The following is a 12,042-nucleotide window of genomic DNA, read 5'->3' as shown; positions in this document are numbered from 1 at the left end:
AAATGCGTTACTTACCTGTAACAACAGTTATCCAGTATTGGTGTCTTTCATAGATTCACATGCAACCCTCCCACCTCCCCAGGAAGGGCTCATCTCTCACTACAGAGCATATGTTACGTCTACCTAGCTTGGTGCGTACGAAAATCTGAGAGACTGAGGCTCCTGGCAGGAAGGTTCTAGAGGGAGGTGGTAGCTGATTGGCTACCTTTGGAAATTTGGTCCTTTTTTTACAAAAGGACATAGATAGGCTACTAAGGCAAGGCCCTTAGGCCTATTTTTCTCTATGTATGTCTATAGGACATTACTTTTCTATTACCGGGGCTCCCATCTCGACGACGGGGAATGATTCAGGCATGTGAATCTATGAAAGACACCAATACTGGATAACTGCTGTTACAGGTAAGTAACGCATTTCATCTGTTCCTAGAGAAAATATAAGTGTAAGTGCCCCACAGGCACCACTTCCATTACCTTATGTATTGTTTTCCCAGATGACTGTGAGTTAATCGGGTTTCCCCTGTAGTATTAACATGTTGAGGCTTCAGCAGGGGATATCAGCTGAGGCAATGTCTAGACGCACCTCAACAACAGTCCTATCAGTCCTGTCGAGGTTGAGGCAGAGGATAAGGCCCCAAGGGAAATGTGCTACTCAAACCCGACCCCCCTTCCTCCTGCAAATGTTTCAAAACCCTTGGCAGCTCCCGATTGCCTTGTAGGAGGGTGTGTCAAATCCCACCTCTCTGGGTGAAGGAGCATTACATCCGACCAACTGATGCTCCAGGTGGAGAAACATGGTTACTTCCTACCCTTCCTATAATATCCTGCAGATATGCCTCCCACACCACGACATCTCTTGGAGGACTACTTGTCCATACTCCCTGGGAAAGTTCAGGTTCTCTTGGTCAAGGGAGCCTTAGAAAGGGTGCTGGCATCAGATCTGAACTGGCTGTTTCGAAGGCCTTAATCCCATCCTAGTTCTTCATCAACTGAATTGCTTACTCCGGGAGGACAAGTTGTAAATGCTCACACTGACCCAAGTTCTGTCTGCCCTATACCTAGGAGACTGGATGGTGGTGGTGGATCTGCAGGACGATTACTTTCACATCCCTGTCCTGCCATCTCACAGGTGCTACGTGTGGTTTTAGGTAGAGCAAGAGCACTTGCAGTTTTCGGTGCTCCCCTTGGGCCTTAATAGTGCACCTCAGGTGTTCACAAAGGTGATGGCTGTGGTCACAGTCCATTTACAGAGTTTGGAATACCAGTCTTCCCATACGTCAATGACTGGCTATTCCACTAGATCAGAGGCTCCTACCACTGCGCTTATACGCAGTGTGCCATTCCTAGATATTTGCCAGGCTGCTACATGAGCATCCCTCCACATGTTCACAAAGCATTACTGCTTGTATAACCAGGTCTGGTGGATTGATAACTTTGCCCAATTCATCCTGCAGGATATTTGTCCTAGTCTGAGCCGGTCTGCAGACTCACCACCAATGAACTCCTATAGTTCAATAATAAGATTCCAGCTTAGAATACTGCACACTGGTACATTCTGATTTCTATGGGCTCCGCACCAGACAGCATGAGCAAAGATCAGAGAGAAGATCAGAGAGAAACTGATGTCAGTGAATAAAGGTGGTGCAAATATAGTGGCTCTGACGTCACATCCAAGGCATGACCAATCTGAAGCAGTTGCATGATGACACCTACTGACGCACAACAGAATTGCTATCAAAAGTTTCTGGATCCAATCTGGTGCCTCAGGAAAATCACATGTTAAGAAATTGCAGTTGGAAAGAGTCTCTACCAGAAAATGTGCTACTATAGGTAAGTAATTTGTTCTTTATCGATGGGGGATCAAAATCTGTTAACCTGCGTGGAAACAAATCTCTCAAAGGATTATGGTGTAGCAGAAACTTTTAGTGTACCCATATCATACTATGGTTTTGTTACAATGGTGAAATGCTATAATGATAAATTAATGTTATGGCATACCTTTAATGAATTGCATTTCTTTGTTTTTGAGACTGAGCAGGGAGGAATGTGACTAGTTAATACGCTCCTTCTCGTAGTTTCCTTTCACCCACCGAATAGTATTTTTACATCCAATCTATAGACCACTTATGCTGTTGTAGGGAGCTAATGTCATCTTACAACACACCGCACAATACACATCATATATACAGGAAGGGTGTACCAGGGTGATTAGTCGTGCTTTTCAAATCCCCTGATTGATTGAATCTATTAGTTTTTTCTTTAACTGTTTTGTAAATTTAAACAAAAATTTGATGGTTTTTTTTCAATTTTATTTTATTTTAGGAATCAATAGTGAATGGACACATTCCAAGATGCAAGTTTTGTCATGGAGTTGTAAAACCAGACATTGTCTTTTTTGGAGAAGATCTTCCAAAACGTTTCTATGAGTTTTCAAAGGACTTTGGGAATGCTGATCTGCTTATAATAATGGGAACTTCTCTGGCGGTAAATATGCAACGTTTGAGAGATTTTGGTAGTGTAATAGATGTACATATGATTCTAGATAAAATACTGTATCTAAACAAAGACGTGGATTCCTTGTTGGCTTTGGAGAAAGGCAAATATTGCCTTAAAGTTGTAGAGTACTTCTGCATGTACTTTTGTATTTGTTTCTGTCTATCAGACCCCATTCGGAGGGCCTCAGAGCAGTCAGAGTCTACTGTGCCTCAACCATGAAGGTTGAGGTTGTTTCCCTTTGGTGTTATGAAGTCCGTCCTACTAAGGATCTGGAAATTGGGCCAAGAACAATACCTTCTGTGGTTAGGGAGGGCGAGCAGTGACATACTTCTCAGTGAGGTACTGTAGGGGACAAGAGCTCATTTCTCAACAGTCAATCTGATTCCAGTTTTTATCTTTTATGTAAAATGAAGTACTTTAATCAACAGACTAACTAAATACTACGTGATTCAATTGAAATGGCCCAAAGGGTTGCAAACTAAGTTGTGTTAAATACTGAGGCTCTTAATCCCTTTCTTCATGGTATTCTACTTGTATCCGCCTTCCTACCTCTATGACCGACGGCTCCAATGTAGACTGTTCAAATACTCTCACAGAGCAAATGTTCAACTCAGTTTAATGTCTCCTTACCCCTTTGGCATAAGGTTTTCGAGTGTGTGGTAGTCTTTTCTGCACACCTTCAGTCTCTTGTCCCCTATGGAGGCTAAGCTGTGTGATTTACCTGCTGTTATTGTAGCATTTTAGGCTGTGTTGAGGATAAGGTCTGGCTTCCCGCCCTTATGGCAGCAGCTTCACTCTTGCAAGGCCTATGTCGGCAGCCTTCCTCATGGCAATACTTATATGGCAGTTGCCCTCCAGGTTGGCTGCCAACCGGAGTTCTGGTGTGGCAGTTATAGTTCCCAGTCCAATCCCTTGGAGTGGTGTCTTTCTGGCTGTTGCGACCTCCTAGCCAATCCAGTATTTGCTCTTAGTAGAGATTCAGCTTTCACTCACACCATTGGTAGCAATACCAGTCTTTTAAGCCTGCGGTAAACTGCTGCTTGTTCTGGTATCATCTTTTATGCAGCTCACATGAAAACTGTGCAAACCGAATGGAGGAACCCCGGCACGCCTGGCATGTCCGCTTTGGCTGGCTGCTCCTCACGCCGGGAACATGCTTGGTCTCTTCTCCTCCTGTAGTATACAAAAAATGATTTAAGGAATGCTCAATGAATCTCAGCCACTGGTAATTACCCAGGGCTAACATCCCAGTCCATCGATATGTTGCACAGCATGCTACCTCCGTGCGATTTGCATATGGCTGGGTCCAGTCTTGACCCTCCTCAAGTGGGAACTGTCCAGCCAGGCCAGGTCCGCTCTTTATCCGAAAACAAGCAACCTAGGACCGGTTTCACCTTAGTGAGGCCTCATCAGCCCTCCTCCTAGGCAGCGTCTCATCCTTTGGGTCCAGGCACAGTCCCTCCTTCTCTGAGCAGGCAGGTAGGCATTTTAGGCAGACCCTGTGCTTCTCCAACAGAAAGTGCAGATTAGTGGTTATGTCCTGTCACCTCAGGGAGGCTGTCTGTCAGGTAGATCCCTATCTCTATTTGCAAAGCAGCTCTTTATGTTCTCTACAGAGCACTCCCTTCCTTGGTCAAGAACAACTTGGAATAGGACCAAAGTGGGGTGGTTTGGATCCTACTTCTATACACATTTTCCAGACGGGGTGTGATCCACTATCTAAGGTTTCATAACCAGTTTGGGTTGGGTTTCTTTCCAGTGTCATCCTTCGGCTGCTCTCCAGACACAGCATTTGTGTAAAGTGATAGTTCTTACAGCAGTCAGCAATGGGGCTGTCTCCAAGCAGGAGCAATCTAAATGTGGGGGCAATAAAGTGTGAGTTATCTGCACCTGTCTGTCACCAGCCTTACTGAATCAGTGATTGGGGACAGACAAAAAGGCACACCCTTCCTAGAAACGTCTTCCAGTGGATCAACAGAAAATGAAGACCTACACCTCACCCCTACCATCCATGAAATGGTACTGATCAGGAAGCAAATCAGCAGTTTTGTGCTAACAAGGATCTTGTTCAGTTTCCAGAGGTAAACCTGTCTCCATCCTCCATCACTTCCATGTATAGGTCTCCACCCGCCAGCTGCAGGAACGTCTGCAATACACTTCCACTGTCTGGAGAAGCTATTCTTATAAACCCTGTTGTGCCAACCTAATATCAGGGGCATCCAAAATGGATCCCACTAGGCCTAGTACTCCGTCTCTTACAACACACAGAGTCCTTTTACCATACATGTGCAACACACTAAATGCAAATATACACACTTGACATACCCACGGGGTCCCAGTGCAAGGTTCTGGGTTTCACATAGCATCAGGCTTTATATGAGAAGGGCCAGTGGACTCACCTGAGATTATGGGACTAAAATATATAGTAATTTAAAAAGGATGAATTGTCGGATACAGCAGTGCAGGCATTTTGCGGATTAAAAAGAATGATTTATTTTTAATTGTGAATCCCAAAGAAGGAAAACTTATGTGTCAAAATGAATTTAGTGAGATATTAAATTGGGATGTGGTGAAATTTGTTACTCTGACATACTCGCAGCAATTTTGTATTATGTTTATGTGAAATTTCCCAAATTGTGATATTAAACTTCAAGTAATTAATTACGCGTCATTCATGGCAAACATTTAGCCAGACCGCACCAGAACAATGCGAGCAACCAGACACAATTGGATGCTATTGGCATCCCTTGTGCTTATTTTTCTGCTACGAAATGGCGGTTTTGCATTGTGCAAGTATACCAGAATAAGGACTGAGCTTTCCAAAGTCATGCTCCTCATTATTAGGTGTACATATTTCTTATAATCATTTTACTGTGAGACTCGACTGTCTAAATATGTAAATGTATGTGGTAGCACAGCAATTTGAATTGGTTTCCCATTTTTCAGGGCTAAAATACACTATGGTTATTTGTAGTTAAGAACCAGAGACGCCAATTTATAGTTCCTGACTCCTAATACTTTTAAAGCTGCTTTGAAATGTTTTTCTGCATTTTTAAAAACTATTATATAAAACTGTTGTGAGAAGGTGTACCTGGCAGACCTCCCTTTTGTAGACTCCAATGCATTGGCCATTCTTCGGACCTCAAGTTGTCCTCATGAGACAAAGCGTTTACTGGAACATGCTTTTCTGAACCAACTATATGAGGACAGTTGTGTGACACACTCACTCAAAGCGCAATTCAATTTGTAATGCTTAATAAAGGTAGACACAGAAGCCCAAATCCCTGCTCGACAGGTGTTCCTAGATGGCCGCTGAGCCCGGGACCAAAAACTCAGGTGACCCTTTGCGATCGCTAATTTTGAACTCTCCACAGTACGTTTTGGGCCATTTCTTGTTGCGGCCACTAGGCCTACCCACACAAGTGAGGAACCATTTTTATCGGGATCACCTAGGGGAACGCTGGGTGGTAGGAAATGTGTGGCGGCCCGGTGATCCCATAATTGCCCTAGGCTTGGTTCATGCACGCGCGGCTCGGAAATGGCCCCAGCCCCCTTAATACCCACTTCTCTTGTCCCCGTAACCCCTTTCTCCCGCCCCATACCTTTCTCCATGATAAAAGAGGGGAGGGGTGCACATCCGCACATGGCCCCGGCTCAAACAACCCATGAACAACTACGCCATACAGACGCTATGTACCTCCCCAGCATGGCAGAGTTGCTGGGGCGGTGTGCTGCCAATCTGAGCCAGAAGAACATAATCATCGCCGCTGTGGAGAGCAGCCCCGCACCCCTGGACGCTGAATGTCGAAGCCTCCGACGGTCTCTTATATTTTAACATCTACCATTGATGCCAACTAGGGAACACGAGAGAAAGCCTATTTGGGCATAAAACAAGGAATATTTTTTTGGGTCTACTACCCCCACCAGATGCACCCATAGACATTGCCGCTAAGCAGCCCGCACTTCTGATCACTGCACGTCGGAGCCTCAGACGGCCTCTTAACATCTGAGGGAAAGCCCATTTGGCCATAAAACAATGTGTTCTTGCCGTAAAAGAGGGAGTGGAGCCGGTCCCGAAGCTGCATGCAATCCACCGCTAGCCCATGGCCAACCAATGCTGCGAGCCTCTGCCCCAGCTACACCTGTGACCCCAGTCACCCGTGGCACGGTAAATCATTGCGTCCTACCGCCCTGCCCTCACGGGACCCCGCATACGGGCCCAGTCCTAGCCGACCACTGCTATTATGGCGGGGAGGGTCTTTGGCGTGGAACAGTCCGAGTTTCGAGCAGCGGCCCGGTGCGCCACCCACTGCGGCGGGAGGGCCGGATCATTCCTAAATGGCCACAGACATCTAATATCAATTTTTATGGGGGTCGCGTCAAAACCACAGCTACCAGGAACTGTAGTTAAAATATGGGATGGAGCAGGTGGTCACCGCAGGGACCTGCTGGACTCTGAGATAACGTGACAACAAGCATGCGGTCTGCCCCCGGTGGCGACCCGGTGGGGTGGGGGGGGCCACAATAGGACATCCCTCCCCAGACCAACTCAACCATGGATCTACAGCTTTTGAGGGGAGGCCGTGCTCAGGTGACTCGTCAGGGTAGCTAACAAGGTCAAGCCCCACTCGACTAGCCGCCGCTCGGTATGGCCTGGTCAAACGGGCCGTGGAGTCTATCCCTCCCTTTTCACCCCCGGAACCTGTCCCGTGCCACAGCACTGCCCAGCGCGCATAGCCGAGTAAGGCTGGGAAGGTGGGGTTATTGTTGATGAGCAGGCAGGTTCCTCCCCTGGGCAACGGCCTGTGGGCGGGGGGGGGGAGATAAGCCACTAACCTCCACTTCCTCACTGAAAATGACCTGCACAACCTCCCGAGACATGTGTCCGACTGCGTTTCCCTAGCCAAAGAGGGCGCCAGAAGGGCGGGGGCAGGTATAAATACCTTGCCCCAACCCTCTGCGTGGCGGAAGTGATGCGGGCGGCGTGCCAGGCTGCGGGGGGACTTCTCCCCGGGGTCCCCACAACTATAGAGGTGGCGATGTGCCTAATGTGACACTAAGGTGGCCGCCCTTCTGAGGTGGCCCACGCCGTGGGCAGCCTCAATCTTTCCCTTCACTGTGCGATATGTTTACCTACCTAATGTGCCATATTCCCCGAAATGATCAGAGAATATTCTAACCACAGATTGAAATTGAGATGTCTTCTTTTAAAAATAACATCACTTCAAAATTAAAACAACAACGGGATTGTTTATAAAACAATGTAAAGATAATCTCTATCCACCCAGGAATGGTTTCTAAAGGCGAGTGTGCGACCTTTTTAACTGTTTGAATATATATGTCAAGCAAGCATTAGCAATTCCAATTGGTCTGCCTTTTAAATAATACGTGTGCCTATACCTACCCCAAACTTAACGCAATGCATACATGGATAACAAAGTTCTAGTTCTTTTTGTGGATGGACAAACCATTTTCTTTATTGCATTGTGCACTTTGTGTATTGTGCATACATGATGCCTTATTGCTTTTGGCCCATAAACGCCGTAAGATGAGAGGTGTTAATGTTGAATTCTGTTTATTTTCAGTTACATTCTGCATCTAGTGCCGCTGGTCCGTGGTGGGTTCTGGTTTGAGTGCGGCCCACCTTAGGAACCTGTGATGTTTAAGTCGAGCCTGGGCAGTGTATGCAACAGATAAAAAAAAAAGGCTTTTAAAACTCTCAAGGTTAAAAAAAAATCTTTATTTAGATATAAACATATATCTTTAAAAGAAGTTACATAGTTCACAATGTACAGCGACTGTTAAAAACAAGAAGAAAGCATGTAGCAGTTAATATACGACAGTATAAAATAAGAGGTAATCCAATCTTGGGCCTCCTTAATTCAGAACTGTTTAAAAGAAATATAAATACACAAGGTGAAAATGCTTTTCCCGTCAACCCTTTTATAAAATACCCGTTGCCCATGATGCCGTGCATTCAGAACCGCCATCAGTCCTATTTCAATGATAGGATTACATTTTATCCCCCCTCAAGGTTAAAAGCTATTGTTAAGAATATCAGGATTAAAAAATAGGGCGGGGGAGCGTTAGCTGGACCCGATTTGGTTACGGTTGCGGTAGGCCAGCTGAATGAATTTTGTGAGTTTTATGTTTAACCGCATGCGTGCGGCATGATTTCCGCCCGTACGCTGGATTTTGCGGATTCGCATGTTACGTGACGAGCTGGGCTCGTCATGAGCGTGCGAGGAGGCTACCTCATGACGAGCCCAGCTCGTCATGAGCGTCGAAGGGGTTAAAGAGGTATTTTCGGGGTTCAAGGCCACTATGATCGCTTGCCTGCAGGATCGGACGACCAGGTTGTTCCAATCTGCTTTAAGTTTGGACCTGCGCTCGGAGTTAAAGGCTGGGCAGAGGCAGACCATGTGCATCAGAGTTTCAGCTACTTTGCCACATCCTCTGCAAGTTACAGCCTCTGACGTGCGTCGCCATGCAGGTAAGTCTTGCAGGAATCGCCAATTACCCATTCTAATAGCGATAAAACTGCGTTTAAGATATAACGAGTATGTGCAGGCCAAGTAAGAGGCAGGGACTAACCGGCTGTATGAGTGTAACAGGGCCCAAGCGTGGCTACGTTTTGAAAAATGTGCTTTATCCATACTAAGAGATTTCATTTTCACACATTTTTTAATACCCGTTTTAAAAGCTGTCTGACCAGGGTTAAGCGCCCATAGTTCACTCGCTGAAAATTGCTGAATTGCGTCTTTGAAGAGGCGACCGAACGTTCCTCCTGAGTTATTCCGGGAGATTTCAAACCAGACTAAGGATTGCAGTGTGCCTGGATCCGCCTGGCTTTTAAAACTCTCGCAATGCAAGACCTGTTGCATTGCAAATGCTTGTTTTTTATCATTTTCCCTCATGGGGAGATTAACTTATTTGCTCAAAATCACAGGGGTGTTGTGCCAAAATGTGACAAGAATTGGCAAAGCCAATAGGTCTCACCTGTGAGACTATTGCCTCTGCCACTGCCTTTAATTCCTGCTGTACAGCAGGAGCATTGCTGACTTTGGCAATGATCTGTAATCTTGCTACACAGCATAGCTAAAATGATGATAATAAAAAGGACTATGATGCATCCAGTACTAATGTACTTAAAGAAAAAAGCCACACTGCAAAACGCCTACACTGCTGTACAGCATGACTACGAAACCTAGCCAAAGCCAATAGCTTTCAAATGCGAGACCTATTGGCTTTGCCAGTGCTTGTTTAAACAATGTATTTGCACCTTGTAGAGCTTTCAATGGTGTTATTTGAATAAGCTCTTTTTACCATTGTTATTTTGCACATCCACTGACATTAGCATGGAGCCTGCCCAAGAATTCATCGGTGTAACTAAGGCCCCTGCAATCCCTGTAGAGCAGGGGGGCGCACGCCGCAGGAGTCCACCCCACCCCACCCCACCTCACCCTCATTCCTTTTAAATGATAAATGGATAAATGGAAGCATCTATTCCTACAGCTCTCCAGGTTGAGGTTAGTGGTCTCATCTATTATTGGGTTTCATGGTTACAGCTTCCAGGTATTTATGAAAAGCAGCTAAATGTATGCCTTAATCACTCGATCCTAGCTGATGTAATGTCTTTAGATCACTCCCATAAAGTGCCCTGGTTAGAGTACCTGAGAAAAGCCTTTGAACATCTGGGACGCCCAGACCTTTTTCTGTCACCATCCTGTATCAGGAAGGCGGATGTGAATTTGGTCAAAAAACTTTTTATGGAAAGAGCCAGCCTAGCCAGGGAAATGCTGAAACCCACTGTGCGTTCTCACTATTTGCTTTTAGGCACTTTTGTACTTCAGCAATACCTCAGTACTGTCACAAAGCCTTTACATAGGTTTTTACTGATAAAGTTCAGATTTATTTTGATTCATTTTTATTTGGGCAATTACCCCACCTGGGTCAAACCAGATTTAGCCACCCCTTGCATTTGCGACCAATTCTCAACTCAAGATACAATGCACTTTGTAATGTTCTGCGGGCTATTCTCGGACATCAGAAAAAGATATCTGCGGCCTATTTTGAGGGAGGCTGGCTTTGCGCAAGTGAGGCCGGCACTAGTTTTCCTTCAGTCCCTGAGTAGTACCCGCATTACATTTTGTGTGGCTGATTTTTTAGTGGCGGCTTCCAGGATTAAATTACATAATGCCCCACGATCTGTGATATAATGAACTTTTAATCATGACATCTACGTGTTTTTACCTTTTGACCCACTGCATTGTATGAAATGATTATGAAAATGTATCGAATTATTTTAAATGTGTATATATATAATGTTTTTTATGTCTTTTATGATTGTTTACATCGAATAAAGAGTATTTGACTGTATGCCATCAGTCAGTGACTGAATTCACAACTGGCACGTCAGCAAAAATGAAAAAAATAACATTGAAGCCACGTGTGATTCATCACTGGAAAGTGTTTTCCATTAATTATCTTCTATTGACAACACACATGCATGAGAACAAAGAATGACCCACCACAAAACAGCCTGTAATTGAAAGAGAAAGCCCTGCAGTTGCAAGAGAGTTTATCTGTACGACTTAACTTTGTTTTAGATTGAGCCTTTCGCAAGTATGGTGAACTCGGTAAGGCCGAATGTTCCACGTCTACTATTGAATCGACATTTGGTTGGTCCTTTCAAGAAGAAACCTTTAAAAATCACAGATGTGGCAGAGGTAGGGGAGCTGACAGACAGCACAACAAAGTTTGCTGAGGCTCTCCGGTGGACCACTGACATAGAAGAACTGATGAAGAAAACGGAATCTGTACAGGTGAGCAAACAGATAATGCATTTAATTATCACACTAAAAGCTTTTGTTTCATACTTTATTCTGATGTGAGCGATGGCGTGAAAAATGTAAGGAAAATACTAATCTGTATCCTCCAATTATTTGGGCTGTATATAATTGTTTTGCTATTAAAACAAGCAAAGATATATAATATATTTCGTTACAATCTGTCCTAAATGATTTCCTTTCACAGTCTTTATTGCATTTTAAAGGAAACGATCTGTATTTGCTAAGGCATGGGCTTAGTCTAAAGGAGCACAGGCTAATTTCAAAGGTTACGTTTATTTTGTTAGTAGAATGCTGAAAAGAGAATACTCTCAATCGTATGTAATGGGACACAGAGGCATATTTACAAGGAAGTGGCGGAGTGTGGCGTTAGCCTCCTTGGCTTAACACTGCACTCCGCCACTTTTGAAACGCAGGGCTGCACCATATATACAAGAATATGGTGCACCCTTGCAACTGTAGTGCACATAAACAACCTGAAATGGCATTTTGAAGCTTCTATATTTTCTGCTTAATGCAGCCCACATACAAGTTGCAAAACTTCATATTTTTTTTAATGATTGCTTATGTACAGGAAGTTTTCCCTTCCTGCAGATAAACAATCAATGGTGTTTTGCTGTTTCTATGTGTGCTGCACAAAGCAGCACATATGGAAACAGCAAAAACAAGGAGAAATTAAAAATTTCTCCTTGTTGTGCTA

General features: G+C 44.7%; 1 protein-coding gene across 1 annotated transcript in view; it reads left to right on the top strand.

Moving 5' to 3' along the window:
* The window catches only part of LOC144812334 (NAD-dependent protein deacetylase sirtuin-3-like), a 401,094-nt gene that overhangs the window by 363,224 nt on the left and 25,828 nt on the right, over positions 1-12,042 (top strand). The window contains exons 6-7 of the mRNA XM_078673929.1: positions 2,320-2,481; positions 11,103-11,318. Of these exons, the coding sequence (XP_078530055.1) occupies positions 2,320-2,481; positions 11,103-11,318 (378 nt within the window). The remainder of the gene's footprint in view (positions 1-2,319; positions 2,482-11,102; positions 11,319-12,042) is intronic.

This window comes from Lissotriton helveticus, chromosome 1_1 (genome assembly GCF_964261635.1).
Source record: "Lissotriton helveticus chromosome 1_1, aLisHel1.1, whole genome shotgun sequence".
NCBI lineage: Eukaryota > Metazoa > Chordata > Amphibia > Caudata > Salamandridae > Lissotriton > Lissotriton helveticus.
The sequence above is the reverse complement of the archived record's forward strand: the minus strand, read 5'-3'. Positions and strand labels throughout refer to the sequence as shown.